At 34.7% G+C, this 16,797-nt stretch overlaps 1 protein-coding gene across 2 annotated transcripts in view; it reads left to right on the forward strand.

Moving 5' to 3' along the window:
* The window catches only part of Hcrtr2 (hypocretin receptor 2), a 99,051-nt gene that overhangs the window by 48,481 nt on the left and 33,773 nt on the right, over positions 1–16,797 (forward strand). For both annotated transcript variants that reach the window (XM_048805526.1, XM_015487947.2), the window contains exon 2: positions 11,868–12,046. In XM_048805526.1, the coding sequence (XP_048661483.1) occupies positions 11,868–12,046 (179 nt within the window). The remainder of the gene's footprint in view (positions 1–11,867; positions 12,047–16,797) is intronic.

The raw sequence follows: 16,797 nt of genomic DNA on the forward strand, positions 1-16,797 counted from the left end.
CCAACTACTATGGATAGCTACAGTGCGCTAATAAAAAGTATGTTATAAGCATGTATGAATATGGCATAATAAATCCCAGTATTATGCATTATTATATCAATAAAATCTTATTAAAAATTTAAGGTAGGGCTGGGGATGTGGCTCAAGCAGTAGCAGGCTCGCCTGGCATGCATGTGGCCCGGGTTGGATTCTCAGCACCACATACAAAATAAAGATGTTGTGTCCGCCGAAAACTAAAGGAAATAAATATTAAAAAATTCTCTCTCTCTCTTTAAAAAAAATTAAGGTATTTTTATACCATTCCAGGATCTTAACAATTGTTTGGAGAAAAGAATGTTTTATGATCCAGGAAAAGTGAAATATGTATTATAAAATCAAATGAGAGAGAAAGACAGATTTTTGAAAATCAATAAGGTTGTTTTTTTAAAAGAAGCCATGGCATATTATTATCAAATTTCAATTGACTATTATAATCCTGGACAAGCTTAAAATTAGTAATATTTGAAAGGAGATGCAAATAGTGTTTGTTTTCCATTATTTACTCAGTCTTTGCAACTATATTCAAAGGCAGCATGCCAAATATGATTTTAAATTATTTAGTAAAATTAAACATGTAGTAATTGAGTAGTAGATCCACTTACATTCATTAAATATAAATTTCTATAACATAGAAATCAGTATGATGTGTGGCAGAGATGGAATTTTTATGATTGCAGTGTACCTATACCCTGACAGAAAAGTTTCCTCTTAGTCTTTAGATTCGGTGCAAAGATTTCATGTGGTGTATCTTATTTTTTAAAAGTTATTCTGTTATTTTGGGCCTTCATCTGAGACATTTCATCTGAGACTTCATCTGAGACTATTTTAGGACCTCATGTGAACAAAATGATATAAGGTACAAAATCCAGTGTAGCTTCTATGCTTTACTTATAGTGAATAGTTTTTCTATTCAGGATTAAATATTTGTGATTAAGTCCCTAATGTCCAAAGTAAAATTTCAGGCATGTAAATGTCTTTCTTTGTGTAATGTGAATCACTCAGCAATCATTTATTGGGCATCTACTATATTCAGAAGAAAATAAATATTTAAAGATGTAATGTATAAAATAATGATCAAATTTAAGAAAAGATAGACTATGTGAGATAGGAAAAAATATATAAGTGTGCCAAATACTATAGAAAGAAGGAAGATAAATGACTAGATAAATTTAAAGCATGCTTAGTTTTAAAATAGATCCAAATTTAAGCCGAAAAAATGTTAATTCTGAAAGAACCAAATACTAAACTAGTCCTCAATTTGTCTGGTGTATATATTTTTAATATTTATTTTTTAGTTGTAGATGGACGCAATACCTTTATTTTATTTTTATGTGGTGCTGAGGATCAAACCCAGTAACTCACTCGTGTTAGGTGAGCATTCTAGTTCTGAGACACAACCCCAGCCCAAAATAGATCCAAATTTAAACCAAATAACACATGTTAATTCTGAAAGAATCACATCCTAAAGTAGTCCTCAAATTGTCTGATGTATTTTTTAATAATACTTCTGGAAAATAACAAAACTCCTAGAGAGTAATGGTCTATTCAATTTTAAATAGTCAATAAATATATAAAATACGTTAAACTTAACATAAAAGAGTATCTAATATGGGAAAAGAAGTCCCCTGACAGTACTAAGTATTGGCAAAAAATGTAGAGCAACCAGTACAGTCCTACCTGTTGATAAGAGTAAAAGCTGGTACTGCAACAAGTACTTTGGAAACCTCATTGGCTATTATGTAGTATTGGGGGTCATATTCATATTATATGATGTAAATTTTACTCTTAGATTTATAACTAATAGAAATCCACACATAATGTGTGTCAAAGACATATACAAGAATGTGAATAGTAGCCTGTTCACCATATCCCAAGTTAGAATAAACCAAAATGTTCATGAATCATAGAGCAGATCAATGGTAATCTAATTGTACATTGGAAAACTGTACAGCAATGAAAATGATGGGCCTTCAGCTACGCAAGCAAAAAGAACATTGATGATCTTGCAAACATGAAATTAGTCAGATACACAATTAAACAAACATTTGATTCCATTAAAAATAGGTGAAAATTAATCTATGGTGATATAAATCAGTATGTAGGTTTTATCTTGGCCATAGTGAGAATATTGGTAGAGAGGAAATACTGGGAATCTTCTGGGTGCAAATCATATAGTATTTCTTGGTCTGAAGTGTATTTACAAGGGTATGTTCACTCCATGAAACCAGTGATATATTTATAGTCTGTATGTATTTATACATGTGCCATCCCACAATAAAAACTATCTTAAAAGCATCATCAACAGTGGGGGGGGGAGCTCATTAGCTACAAGAAGAAATTATGCAAATTGACCTGTTTCAAATAAATGTACCCTAATTAACTTCTCTCATTCTGTGGCATGTATTTTCATGCTCTCTGGATGTACTATAATTTTAGGGTTGTTTAGTTTGTTGAACATTTTCTTTATGTTTAATATTTTTGAGGCAATCTGTTCAAGATATGCTGATGTACCACAAAGTCATAGCAAAGGGAAATTTATTTCTTTATTTTTGTAAAAAAATTTTTATAATTTTATTTATTTACTTTTTATGTGGTACTAAGGATCAAACCCAGTGCCTTACCCGTGCTAGGCAAACACTGTACCACTGAGTTATAGCCCCAGGCCTGGAAATTTATTGTTTATATTTTATATTTAGATATACAATTGATCTAAAATTAATATTTGTATAAGATGTGATAAGGAAATCAGAGGTGGGGATCAATCACCAAAAAATTCATAGGGAGATCAGTAGATGAAAGGGACCAAGGGGTAATAGGTGGGGAGAGATGGGGGAAGTGCTGGGGAGTGATATTGGTTAAATTATATTTTTATATTGTGTGCACATATGAATATGTAACAATGAATCCCATCAACATGAGCAACTAAAATGTATCAATAAAAATTGTGGGGGAAAATAGGAGATGATGATGTTTCGGGATTGATTGCTTATTTATGTAGTAAATATTATCACAGCCATGGTGCCCCCCCAAAAAAAGAAATTAAATTTCAGTTTTGTCCTGTATAATTAGTTTACTAGATATTGTTTATAGAACAGCCATTACATTCGTCTTGGTACATTAGTCTAGTCAACAAGGGAGGCATTTGAACCTAAGCTTCCTCTTCAGGAGAGTTCATATGTTTCAGGTTTATCCCTACCAGAGATGGAATTTCAACTGAAACCTGCTGGATAGGCTTAAACTCAAAGGTTCTCTTCTCAGTTTTGGACTACTCAGATTTCTGCTTGACTCAGTTTCTGCTCTGTCTTCTAAGTCATTAACTAGTTCTTGCAAACTGCCAATAGGTTACTGAATGATCAATGGGTTATAGAAGACATCAAGGAGGAAATTANGGGAGGGGAGGGGGGATAGTAGAGGATAGGAAAGGCAGCAGAACACAACAGACACTAGTATGGCAATATGTAAATCAATGGATGTGTAACTGATGTGATTCTGCAATCTGTATATGGGGTAAAAATGGGAGCTCATAACCCACTTGAATCAAAGTGTGAAATATGATATATCAAGAACTATGTAATGTTTTGAACAGCCAACAATAAAAAATAAAAAAAAAAGAAATGTACAATGTTCTGGTTGTTTTAGGTCAGACTTTTCTTCTGCAACAATGTTATCTGCCACTATCAGAAGTATAAATTATTTTGTAATAGTAAAACATATGTATGCTTCAATATTGGAGCAGGACAATTGGAACTTCTGGCATTCCCAGTCTGAAATATATATTTGAAATTTCCCAGATTTATGGAGATGACTTAGGTCCCTTCTTACTTTCATTCTATCCCTGGTTGATATTAGTCACTCAACTGGTTTTAATCTCTATCTCTATTCTGATGAACCTCACGTATTTACCTATAAATGAAATATATCTCCTGAAATATAAGCCATAAATCTAAATACCAACTGAATTTTTCACTCGGATAATTCACAATTGCTTCAAACACATGTACACATAATTGAATTACTCATCTTCTATCCCTTCTTTCAAACAAAGCCAGATCCTTCTCCTTTATTTGCTACCTCAGTGAGTATTAGGAACTTCTCCCAGCCATATACTTGCTAATTAGCCTCAGTTCCTTACTCTCACATCTAATCCCTCTCTGAATCCTCATATTTCAACCTCATTATTATATGTTTTTGAATCTTTTCATTTTCTGACTCCATAAAATGTGAGCTCTTTCTGACATCTTGATGATAGTTAGAAATTACGATATGGAAATTGAGAGAGGGCCAAGAACTAGAGTTAAAACTGTCGGCTAAAGCTGTGAGTTAGACTCCTACAGATTAGGGTTGAAGTTTTGAGAGTTAATAACAACTAAGGAAAGAACATGGAAGAAAAAAAGACAAGTAGGTTGAAGATTTATATGTGGTGAAAAGAGAAAGCATCTCTTCCCAAAGACCCCAAAATAAATTCACACAGTAAGATGAACAAACATCAAATATCATGGGAAGGATCCATTGCTTGTGTGGGCTAATTGTATTAATGAATGCAAAGTGGTCAAAAATGAGGACTGACCATCTGCCCCCAAAGAGTTCTGAGGGTAGGGTAGAAATTCAGGTGCAATTCTGAGAGGCTGCATTAAGAACAGGGACTTGTAGTGATTTACTTGCAAAGAGTCAAAAGGTATGGGTAAACAGGAAGTTGACATTTCCTCAAAAACAAATTCCATTGAAGCATAATTATAACTATGTACTACATACAACCATTAATTAACTGAGAATGCTCAGACCATGGAGCATTTCACCTTCTTAACCTTTCCTTCAGGACAGCAGTATGGATACCTATTAATAGCCATGCTTTTTGTTCTCAGGCAGGTCCTGCATAAAAGGTTGAGCCAGCCCTCCCTGTGAGGAATCATGCCACTCAGAGGCCATTGATAAGCTTATTTTCCCACTTTATTTGCTGTATTTTTTCCTCTCTAAAGAATTTGGTTTTGGACTTGATTCCTATAGATTATTATCTCCCTTGAGTTTCTGTTTTATAGTGTTCCTTTATGCATCTCTTCCCTGAATTTTTGCATGTGTAAAAGTATTGTCTTTCTAAATCTCTTCCCAGGAAAATTATTAGTTGTGAAATCTTAATTACTCCCCATACTGCCTCACTGATTTCAATACCACAATGACACTATTAGACTCTAAGAGAATTTCTGCCCACTTTCACATAATGGGCGGTGCTCATGAGAGACATTTATCAAATTACAGACTTTTATATTTTCTTAAGCAAATGAAAATTCAAACAGGTCTTAAACATATACAATAATAACTTGTTTTTAAAGGTTTTTTTTTCTGCCAGTTAGTAATGAATTTTGAGTGGGTCATTTCAGGACACAGAAGTATTTCTTTGCAGTGTCCCACTTGTCAGCCTGTAGTGGCCCATTCATGGGCCATGCTTCCAAGACAGAGAGATTCATAGAAAACTTCACCAAGATGTGGAGATGGAAAATGGAAGATTGAGAGAGGCATGTTGATCTGGGAAAAGAAGGGAGTAAAACCATTGGTAGAAATAAGGATGCCATAATATCAATGCCATAATGGGGTGGCATGAAGATGAGACAAAGGAAAATGCTTTGTTAATGTGAGGGAAATTCCTTCAACTCTTTCAGGACTATACTGATGGCGAACTTCTAAGGGACTGAAGTCTGTATCCACAATATTTCTAGATTTCTCCAGTATATGATCTGTTTCAAGACAGATTTTTTTTTTTTTAATTTTAAGGAGTTAACTATAGGCTCTCTTCTGAATGTATTCATTTTTTCCTCCCTTTTTTCCCATTCATTCATTCATTTGCACTTAATTTAGAAGGCATTGGCAATTTTATCTTTTCTTGATCATTGTTTTTGGTCTATAAAATCCAATTTGAAGTAAATATATCAACTTCCACATTATAAAGAGTACTTCCATTTATTTAATGCTTAAAACGTCCTTGACAAGACAAGGTAAATGGTTTCAAAGTCTTTCACTGACACTTTGTGGCAAATGGTGGAACTACAGGTTATTTTGGAAAATTTTCTGAAATGACTATTATTTTATATGTGCACAATATAACAAATATCTATAAATTGTTACTTCACCTATTTGTATACATATGGATAGATATAAATAGGTAGGTAAATTAAATAAACAACCAAGAAATTGCAAAATATTTCAATAGCATGCTAGCACATGAATAACTAAACTTCTGTGGGAAAATCAGATGACTGCTTTCCTTGATACTGCATTAATATATTGAAACTATTGAATTTTGAAATTTTTTATCTTTTACTTTAGATGTTAGTAGACTTAAAATATATACATTCATAAAATTAGCTATTAAGATCACTCCTGGGCATTTCCATTCAGTGTTAAAGATTTTTTAAGGAACATTCTTACCCATTAGAAGAGTGACTATCATCAAAAATATGAAAAATTAAAAAGTGCTGAGATATCTAGAACAAAGCATTGAAAACATGCAGTAATACACTAGTTATATACCATTCACAGTCACATCTCAAAATCATGTTTTATGGAAAATTATTACATGATATTTCAAGGACCAAATAGATGTTTAATAAGATATGCAATCTTAGTCATGCAGTTTATATGTTGTTAATTAATTCAGAATAGAAGTAGACTAATAGTATCACCATAGTTTCAGTTTTTTCTACATATAACTATTGGTTTTGAAAAATTAACTCTGTCCATATGTGATCTGAAAGATTTTAAAAACCAATTTATTATAAAGCAAATTTATCATAAATGTAGACAATAGTGGCAAAGAACTTTTATAAATTCATATTTTGCTTTCCTGTTTCAATGTCAGTTTAGTCTCTAGTTTTAGGTCCACACAGTCACAAGCAAATAGATCAGTTCATTTCTAAAGATTATATTTGTGTGCTCTTTTAAAAATCCCTCTGAATCATAGCCTGTGGAGGTTCTTATGCAGCTTGAGCCACCTCCATCTGTTTGTCGTACAGACAAAAAGCAAGAGCTATACATCATCATATTCTTTAAAAAAAAAAAAAAACATGATAAGACAAGGGAAAGTAGATTTTTATCTTCTTGGCACATCTGCATTTCAGAAATCTCTATTCAACAAAGTCCTTGTTAAAGGCAGATCTTCATGCAATCTGCATTCTGGTCTTCTATTATCTTCTTTCACCTCTTCATGCTCAATTTCTTTCCCCTGTTCCTGGTTGAGAGTGCAGGTTTTTAATTGTAGAAACTACAAACAGACCTTAATATTGATATATGATGTCATTCACAGAACTGATGTCAAATGTACTATCCAATTCAGGTCTTGGGACTTGCCCAAGTTCACCAGAAGGCAGTGTATAGAGAATGACAAAAAGTAGCTTACTATGTCAAGAGAACATTGAGAAGCAATTGAGTTCTCAGCTCTCAGATTTCATTCAAAAGAAATGGAGAAAGTAAACACTCCTTTCTGTCATTTGGGTTTTCCTTTCCTTTTAAAGACTTTTCATTTGGGAGAATGTGCCATACCAAAGTACCAAACTATAATTTTATGAAAGTCAATTTAATTAATAGTTATTGCAAAGTTTTGTTCTAGGAAGCATTGGGGGTTGGAGACGGGGGTTGTAAAAAACAAAACAAAACAAAAAACAGTAAGGAAAAGCGAATGGACACTTTATAATGATAAAGAGCCTCTGTGACGGTAGGTAGACAAAAAAAAAAAAAGATACCAAAAGGGTCCATAATGATCTGCAATTTTAGAATATAATTCATGACCATGAAAGGTGAAAAAGTGTTGTAAAGAAGAAAGAAACCATGGTGAGTTAGGCTAATTAGGCGATGGTTCATGAATCAGAAATTTCTTTGTTCTGTTGGTTTTGGATAGCTCTGGGAAGCACTAATTTAGTTGAAAAGGAGATTTAAATCAACTGTGGGCAATGCCAGACAGAAGAAGGACATGAGAAATGACCTGTACATAGAATATGTTTGATTAACAGTGAGATATCAAACTTATCCAGGTGGTCTGAATATTATATGGGGAGCCTTGCCAGATACAAGGGGAAGACCCCCAATGGTAGAATGGTAACCTGAGAGTTTTATACTTAGTTGAGAAGAAAAGAGACACCCTATCAAAATAATATAATTTTAGTGAATAGCATTATTAGATAAGATACACAGGAATAAAGACAGATATACTGTAGAGGAAAATATTAGGTGGTCTGCACTATTGTAGCTAATGGTTCCATGGATATGACATTGGGTATTTGCAATAGGAAAAGAAAGATTGTGATAGAGATTGGAGATATTTTGGAGATTTCAAACATTGGCCAGTAGAAAGAAAAAGGAAAGATTAAATTTCCAATTTCAGGAAAAGGTGAATTTAATTTTGTATCAATTTGGTATGCTATCAGAAGAAGAAGGTATTCACTTTGTGAATTTTGTACTTGAATGGGTGAGTTAACAAATGAATGTTAGCTTAACAAAAATTTAGGATATTTGCACCTGGAGATGTGTGTACAGTTTTGAATATGTCATTTAGAAGAAGATACTCATAATCTGGAATATGTCATAGATCAGGTGACAGTAAGCAAAACTCTGTATATGAAAAACTACAATTCCTTTTCCCAGCAAAACAAAGCCCTGGGAAGTAAGCATAGCCACAATATATAAATATTCAAATGAACATAATATAAATACTACACCTAAGCTATTTTAAAATAGTATAGTTGTAATCTGGCATAAAATCTAAATTCATTTTTTTCTAATTGTCCCAGTAATATTCTTGATAGATTTTCCCCCTTTTTACCTCCTGAGGATTCAAAGGTAAAGACAGTGTAACATTTACACAAGAAAACCAGTTTCTAGTCATTAGATACATATATGATCCAAAGAAGTGTGACTTTATTCTTAAGAAAGCTTACAAGATTTGTAGTGTCTTAATAGAGAGCAACCCAAGAAATCATCCTGCTCCTTGCTGCTTCGGATAGATCTCACCTGGAAACGTGTGTGCAGTTACAGATGGTTCATTCAGAGCCATTACTGATCCTCTAGAGTGTGTTCAGAACAAAAGGACCATGGTGATGTGGGATACAGAGCCCCTCAGGTGCACATAATGATTCTGGAGATCTTTAAAAGGGTGAAGCAAAGGCTAGGGAATGAAAAAAAAACTGGTCTTTAAATATTTGAATAAATACTGTTGTAGTTTGAAATCTGCCCCCTCCACCACCATATAAATGATGAAATCCTAACTTCATTAGCTCAGAAGATGACCTGATTTGAAAATGGGGTCATTATAGATATAATTTTTAAAGATGAAGTCATATAGGGTGAGCCTCTCCAGCCTGATGGTTATTATTCTAAGATGGCCACGTGATGACAGAAACCAGGATGACCCACACCTGATGATCAGAGCAGAGACTTCATTTATGCAGCTGCCCAAAATGTCAAAATCACCCACGTAATCAGAAAACCTTAAGAATCTGGGGAGAGGCAAAGAAAGATTTCCCTGCAGATTTTGGAGGGAGCATAGCCCTGCTAATACCTTGGTATCTGATTTATGATCTCCAAAACTGTGAGACAATAAATTTCTCTTGCTTTAAGATGCTCAGTTTTTGAAGTAGTCCTAGAAGACGAATGCAGGTACAAGTTTAATAATTAGGTAAAGTTTATTCCTTGGGTTCTAAGAAAGAATTAAAAATGAGTAAGCAGAAATAAAAGAGAAGCAGGTTTCAACTCAACAAGAAAAAGAACTTGTATGTAAGTAATAAGAAGGACTGGGGATGTGGCTCAATGGTTGAGTGACCCTGAGTTCAGTCCCCAGTACCTGCCTCCCAAAAAGGAGTATGTAAGGATGACCAAGTTGGGGGGATGAGATTTAAATAGAAGCTCTCGTGCATATAGTTGTTGTTGTTTTTTTTTTTTTCTAAGTTAGGTTAACTTCTCTATTCTTTTTTCTCATGTTGAAAAGAATGCTTATAGTATTCACTTCATGGTGTTATTGCTGTTAAACTAGTTAATAATTTAAAGTACCTTATACAGGCATGGCATGCAATAAGTACTAAAGGAGTGTTTGTGGAACATAGACTTCCTTTAATGTCAGTTAGATGCAGTGCATTAACAGTCTTCCCATCTCTGCTTTTCCTCGTCTCCAAAATATGAAGAGTTGAAAGTCAAACCAGAACTAATTGCATTTTTCAAGGCCTATGTTCTTTTCTAGATCCAAGTTTCCATGATTTAGGCCATATGTTGAACAAATATCAGAAATATGATGTTTTTTGCCAATTTTCTCCTTACAAACTGTGACAATGTGTTTGTCAGTTGCCTAGGGTGTGTGTGTGTGTGTGTGTGTGTGTGTGTGTGTGTTTCAAGTGTTTATGAGAAATAAATCATGCTACAGCATCATTTTAAAATAATAAAGTATCATTTACCTAGTTAAGGCTCACCTGAGTTTCTGGGTATTATGTGCAGGTGTTAGAGGAAGAGGTGAAATATTAAAAATGAAATCATCAGAAATCTAAGTAGTTTATTAAATTGACATCAACTGGTAGCTGATGGCCAATTTCAGCCTTAGAATCTGATAAAAGCATATCCTACCATATAAGACTCTTAATAAATGGCACATGATAATCAAAAAGAAAAATCTTACTCTGTAATGTAAGTTTAACAAAATGTACTTTTATTTCTACCCTCTATAAGGTTACTAATCACTGTATCATTTGGGTGCATGGGTGACATCTCTGACAGGTTAATAATACCCCAGACACAATCACAGCTACTCTCAGTAAAGCAAACCCATCAATAGACATGGACACCTATATAATTTTGGAGCCAGTGATTTTGTAAACTTTGCACACACCAGACAAGCGGAAGACCATGAATAGGGGAACTGGATGTTCTTTTAGGAAAGAGCAACTGAATGAGATAGCACAGCTTTTAAACTGGGGATGTTCTACAAGGCAATGAGGGAGGCCCGCTGTGAGAGTACTGAAAAACAGGTTTGATTTGAGGGTGATGTTTGGAGACCATCAAGAATAAAAAGGAGGGAGGATAGAGTTTCCAAAAGTTATGTGTGCTTTGTTACAGCTCCCTCATTTTCATGAAAGAAGGCAGCCTGTGTGGTGAAAAAGCCAGCTTTTCACTTGGAACTAAATCCCAGTCATAACTGTAGTTTTCTATTTCATGAGCCATGTGTTCTTAGACAAGTCTCATGAATTCCCTATGTCTCAGTTACCTCACATTTGCATGTGGGTGACGTCTTCCCTTAGGATTGTTGTGAGGATTAAACAACTTAAGTATATGAGCAGTCCAGCTCAGTATTTGGCAATAGTAGGGGCTGAATAATTGTTGGCTCTTGACTTTTAAAGATACGACTTTTTTCTCTGTTAGAAGTTCCAAATGCAGTTTAACAGATTTGGGTAAAGATCATGGATGTTGCAAACCATAACAGTTGGTTGAAAACCACTGGCTGCTAATTCATCTTAACTATCAAATATTTTTTGAGGCCCTTCTGCATTGCTGAGTGCTGGCAAAATAGAGGCTAAATAGAAGATTATTATTTAAGTTCTGATAGCTGCAACTCAAACTCCAATGGAAAAAAACACAGCCTTATGATTGATCGAAAATTATTTAGCAAGGCAAATGAACAGATTTTTGAGCATGTAACTCAGCCATCCACACAGATTGACTAGTTCAGTTTAAAACAGTACAGGTTTCATGACCTTGCCTTTTCACTGTAGGGACTTTAAGAAGTGTTAGCCAGATAGACAGCATTACCCTATCCATCCCTGCTTCTTTTGCTTGCTTACTGTTCCCTTTCCTTCTCACATTAGTTTGTGTGGCTGTGTGGAAGAACCACCACATGAGGACAGTGACCAACTACTTCATCGTCAACCTCTCTCTGGCTGACGTGCTGGTGACCATCACCTGCCTTCCGGCCACGCTGGTTGTCGATATCACAGAGACCTGGTTCTTCGGACAGTCCCTCTGTAAAGTGATCCCTTACTTACAGGTAATTCTTTTATTTTATTTTCAATTCAAACACAGACACTACCAAAAAAATATTTTCAATAGTAGCTAACTATGGCCTTGGGTAAACTAATGAATAGAGAAAGAATTATACTTTGCTAAGAACTGGCAGACTTTAGGAAGATAATACTTGAGATTTTTCTGGAAAACCAAGTTAAGGTCTGAGTACAAAACAGAGACACAAAGCTGTTAAATTATCTTTATAGTGTTACACAAGTATTTGGCTTATTTGATTTCTAATCTCACCATTGTTAAATAAGGAATTTGAAAAAAATTAATGATTAAGTTTCTTCCAGTACAAATAATAGGATATCTGTTTTTACAATGGTTTCTTTTCACATGGAGGAATTAAGAGCTGTGGGGTCAAGCACTACAGTGAACAGGTTTTGGTGTTGTTCTGAGGCTAACTGGTTTGGAAATTGTTTTGCTGTTCACAAATGGCATGCTATCAAGTCAAATACTCAGACTGTTTGCAATTCACTTATTTTACAAGGATGAAATCTTTAATGAGATCTATCTCATATGTTGTTGTGACAGTTTGCTTAGATAATTTACATAAATGCCTTTGCAGAGTGATTACCCTCTGATGATCTTGTAATCATAATATGTTCTCAATAAACCTCAGTTATCAACATCGTTATTGCATGTTTTATTAGTCAACAGCAAGGGCAGGTTTTCTATATTTAATTGCCATATAAGACCTTAAAAACAAATACTTTAAGAGAGTAATCTTCTAATTCATCTTGTAGTTCTGAGACCTTTGGGGAAAAAATTTCCCATGATAGTGGCCACAGCCATACTATTTAAACATAGATTCCCTTTTAGGAACTGGACAGTAAGTGAAATGGTGGCTATTCAACCTGTCTTCCATAGTCTTCCTCCACATCTTATCTTATTCTCTCCAGTTTCCCAGGCAGGGATAATAATATTTACAGGAAGAGAAAATAGGCTTCTGATAACAGAAAGTCGGGGGAGACCACAAATAGCTCTTTACTGGAAATTATATTGTTTGGTCTTTTAGAACTGAAATGTTATATGGGATTTTCAGCTCAATAGTTCTTCAGTGACCTCTTATAAAGAGAAGTGATAATTTTTAAGGTCAGACATCATTTGCAGAGTAATGGAAAATGCCCTAGAAGTTGTAAGCATCATGCACATATGTTTAACTGTAAGGTTAGTTTGGGTCAGCCTGCTGCAAACCATGAACAGATTATAAAAAAATGAACTGTAGCAAAATTTTTTCAAGAGATAGTAAAAGGAACAACAGACAGATGAATACCTTTGACAGTGTTTGCATAGAGGCACTGGGAATATTCTAAGGAGCAAAGAATTCTAGTATTCTACTGCCTGTGGTACTTCCAGAAAACTTTTATTCTTTTTGGTGCCAATAACCACCAGGAGGAAATGATGGGGCTCTTGTAATTTTCAGAATGGCTCCAGTTACCCAGATTCTTCAGCTAGCTAAGAGTGTCTTTGTGTTTTCTCTGTGAACCAGAAGCTTTAGTGGGGAATGGAGTGATGAGGAGGGGTTCATCACTTTATAGCAGGTGCAACCCTATTCTGATGCATAGCAATATCCTGCTATGGAGCAGGTATTTCAGATGTCCTGTGAGCACTAAAGGACACACAGGGGGAGCAGCAAGGAACCAGTAAGTGATGCAAGCAGGCATCTATCCTGAATTCACTGACAGTGGTCATCCATACCGCATGCTTAACTGCAAGTCCTGCAATTAAAGGAGCATCCTCAGTTCTACTTCTGTATAAACAGTGTCCAGTTAGTTGATTCCACAGTTGATTCTCTTCTCCACAAGTCATGGAGGAAACAAATGAGTAGTCACAGAATGGAAATGACTATGTCTCTCCATTCACTCATTCAACATCACTTCTTAACATACAAAGAGTTTCATGCACTGACAAAACTTATGTCTAAATTCTCAATATTTATTGCTTCCTTTCCATAGAAGTTTTCCAAATGTCACAAATAGTGCCAATGGATAATAAGCCTTGAGTAGTTTCCCCCTAGATGTGATATTCTGAAGCTAATGAATTTTATCTCTGAAGTGATATTTATGTCCTATTTAATATTTTAAAACATTACATAATTTCCCGCCACATTTTAAGGTTATTTGGTTCCACTTAAGATTTGTAGGGCATTTACTAATTTTCTATGATTTATATGTTCTTTTTCTTCTAAATACAATACAACCTTTAGATTTATGAGTGATATACTATTACACTTTGGCAAAGACTCAAACAACTTAATAATCTCACAAACGTAATAAAGCTTAGCTGAATAATTAAAATGACCCTTTTAGATTTTTAATAATTCTATAATTCCAAGACCATTAACATTTAGTAGAATATTGACTGAAAATAATCATGCATTTCACTCAATGACAGGAACAGATGATTATTTTTCAGAGTGAATTTATTTTTAAAAAACACTGTATAACGGGCTCTGCATAGGAACTGCCAGAAAAAGAACAAAATCCAAGTGAGATGTAGGTGGTGCATGCAGGGTGGTAAGACAGGCTTTCTTACTCCCTCGGTTGTTATATTTTGCTACTTTCTAATCTATTAGTGCCTATCATCCAAATTTATGATTTGGCAAGATTTCTATTCCTACCTGTCATGGACCTTTGAGATTCTTTTGGCATACCTTTATGCTAGCACAAAAAAGAATCCTTTTCTACCAAAGGAAGTCCTCAAGCATTGCCCTCTGCATTGGTGCCTCTAGGATGAGTGACACCAAGAACCTGAAGGCAGAACCTGCTCCCATCATCTCACGTTCAACAACATTCATAATTCATACTAGACTCATTTCTCAAATGACTTACTATCAGGATGACACAAGCTAATATCAGCATGTAAATGAAAAAGGCACCAAGAAGTAAACTCCTAGAAGTGAAAATCAGCAACAAAGCTCTCATTTATAATCACTTAAGGTAAGATGAAATTTTATATCCCCTCAAGAAAATCTTGTAAATTGGATGTTAATTGCATACTGGTGTGCCTTATACACCTGCAAATATGGATGTAGCAAGAGTGAGTATTAAATCACTGATTGTCAAGGGTGTATTCAATGGATTCTGCTGTGAGGATCACACCAGCATATTCTCTCCCTTCACTATACAAAACAGATGGCGCTGCACCCTGGGTACCTCTTTGGCACTGGACATCAGTCTTTCAAGTTAGCTGGTATGAATTGATTATTAGTATATAATAGTAGTGGTAAATACTAGAAATGACATTCAAGTTTGAAGTATGCTACTTCTATCTCATTCATCCAGGTTGATTAAAATTCATGAATAATAAATTACTAAGCCTTGATGAACACTTTATACTTCTAATTGCTAGGGAGGATAAATATAGCCCTGACCCAGTAGATATGAAAAAAAATCAACTGCAGATCAAGACTGCCATAGTGTATTTCCTGGGTTAGCAATGGAATTAAGAGGTTCTAGGTACTTGATTCATTTTTAATAGGTCAAGGGAGGAGTGGAATTTAGAGAGGAGAGGAGAGGGAGAGGGAGAGGGAGAGGGAGAGAGAGAGAGGGAGAGAGAGAGAGAGTAAGTAAGTTAGTTGAAGGCACTCTAACATAGCACAAAAAATTCTCAAGAATCATAAGCCTGTCACTTATGTGACGGTCTTGAGCTCATATTTTGATCTCAACTATCTCTCTCTACAATTCTATTTTGTGTGCTATTATCATCCACATTTTATAGAGGAATAAAGCGGTTAGTAACTTACCCAGTACTACCAGATGTGCTTCTTGCCTAGGAAACCTAGTTTTAGAATTGATCCAATTACAACCTTCTGTCTCTCCCAAAGAGATTCAAAAGAATCAGAGTTGATAGAAATCTCATCTTGCTGATTTTTTTTCCATTTAACAGATGTACACATACACACATAGTCCAAAGCTGTAAAATATTGTCTGACCCAATATTATGTAGTCCACTGGTGGAAGAGTAAGAATAGACTGGTCACCCTAACAGTTAACCCAAAGCCCTTTCTTCTCTTCTGCACTGAATCTTAGCTCCCTTTCATTTATTTATACCTGTAGTAAATGCATTAACAATGAGCATCCTTACGTATGAAGTAATTATACCTATCCTTGCTGCACACTATGGGATCAATACAATTAAGACAGAAAAGAAGAGGAAAATGATTGGATTATATCTATTACTTTACATTGAGGCTTTCCCCTATTAATTGAGTAAAAAAAAATATGCGTTAATTACATAAAGCACTTTAAATGCTATGCTAGGTTTTCAGGACACAGTTGTGGAAAAAAAATAACTCTTTCTGCCATAGGGTTTTGTTGCAATAGAGCATACACACAAATGAACAAATTAAATAAGTAATCCATCATATGACTAGTACTAAGAAGAAAATAAGAAGGACCCTCTATTTTTAAGGGTGAATTTTGAGACTAATATCAGGATCAATGTTTCATTCAGTATAGAAGAATCCATTAAACATATTACATTTTGTGTGGAAATAAGATTAAATGCTTATTATTTCCTTAAAGCTCCAAGACAAAGAATCATTTGTGGTGGTAGTATTTAGAAATCTGGACTGCTGGACTGGGTGAACCTAATCTGATTGTTAAGAGGCAAATTGTTTATGCTAACAGTAAGCAAACTATGGTAAGGAGATCCATATATAGAATTCTCTTGTCACATGACTCATGCCTTTATTTGGATGAAACATATTAGATATCAAAGTACAAA

The sequence above is a fragment of the Marmota marmota genome, unplaced genomic scaffold (assembly GCF_001458135.2).
Source record: "Marmota marmota marmota unplaced genomic scaffold, marMar, whole genome shotgun sequence".
NCBI classification, from domain to species: Eukaryota; Metazoa; Chordata; class Mammalia; order Rodentia; family Sciuridae; genus Marmota; species Marmota marmota.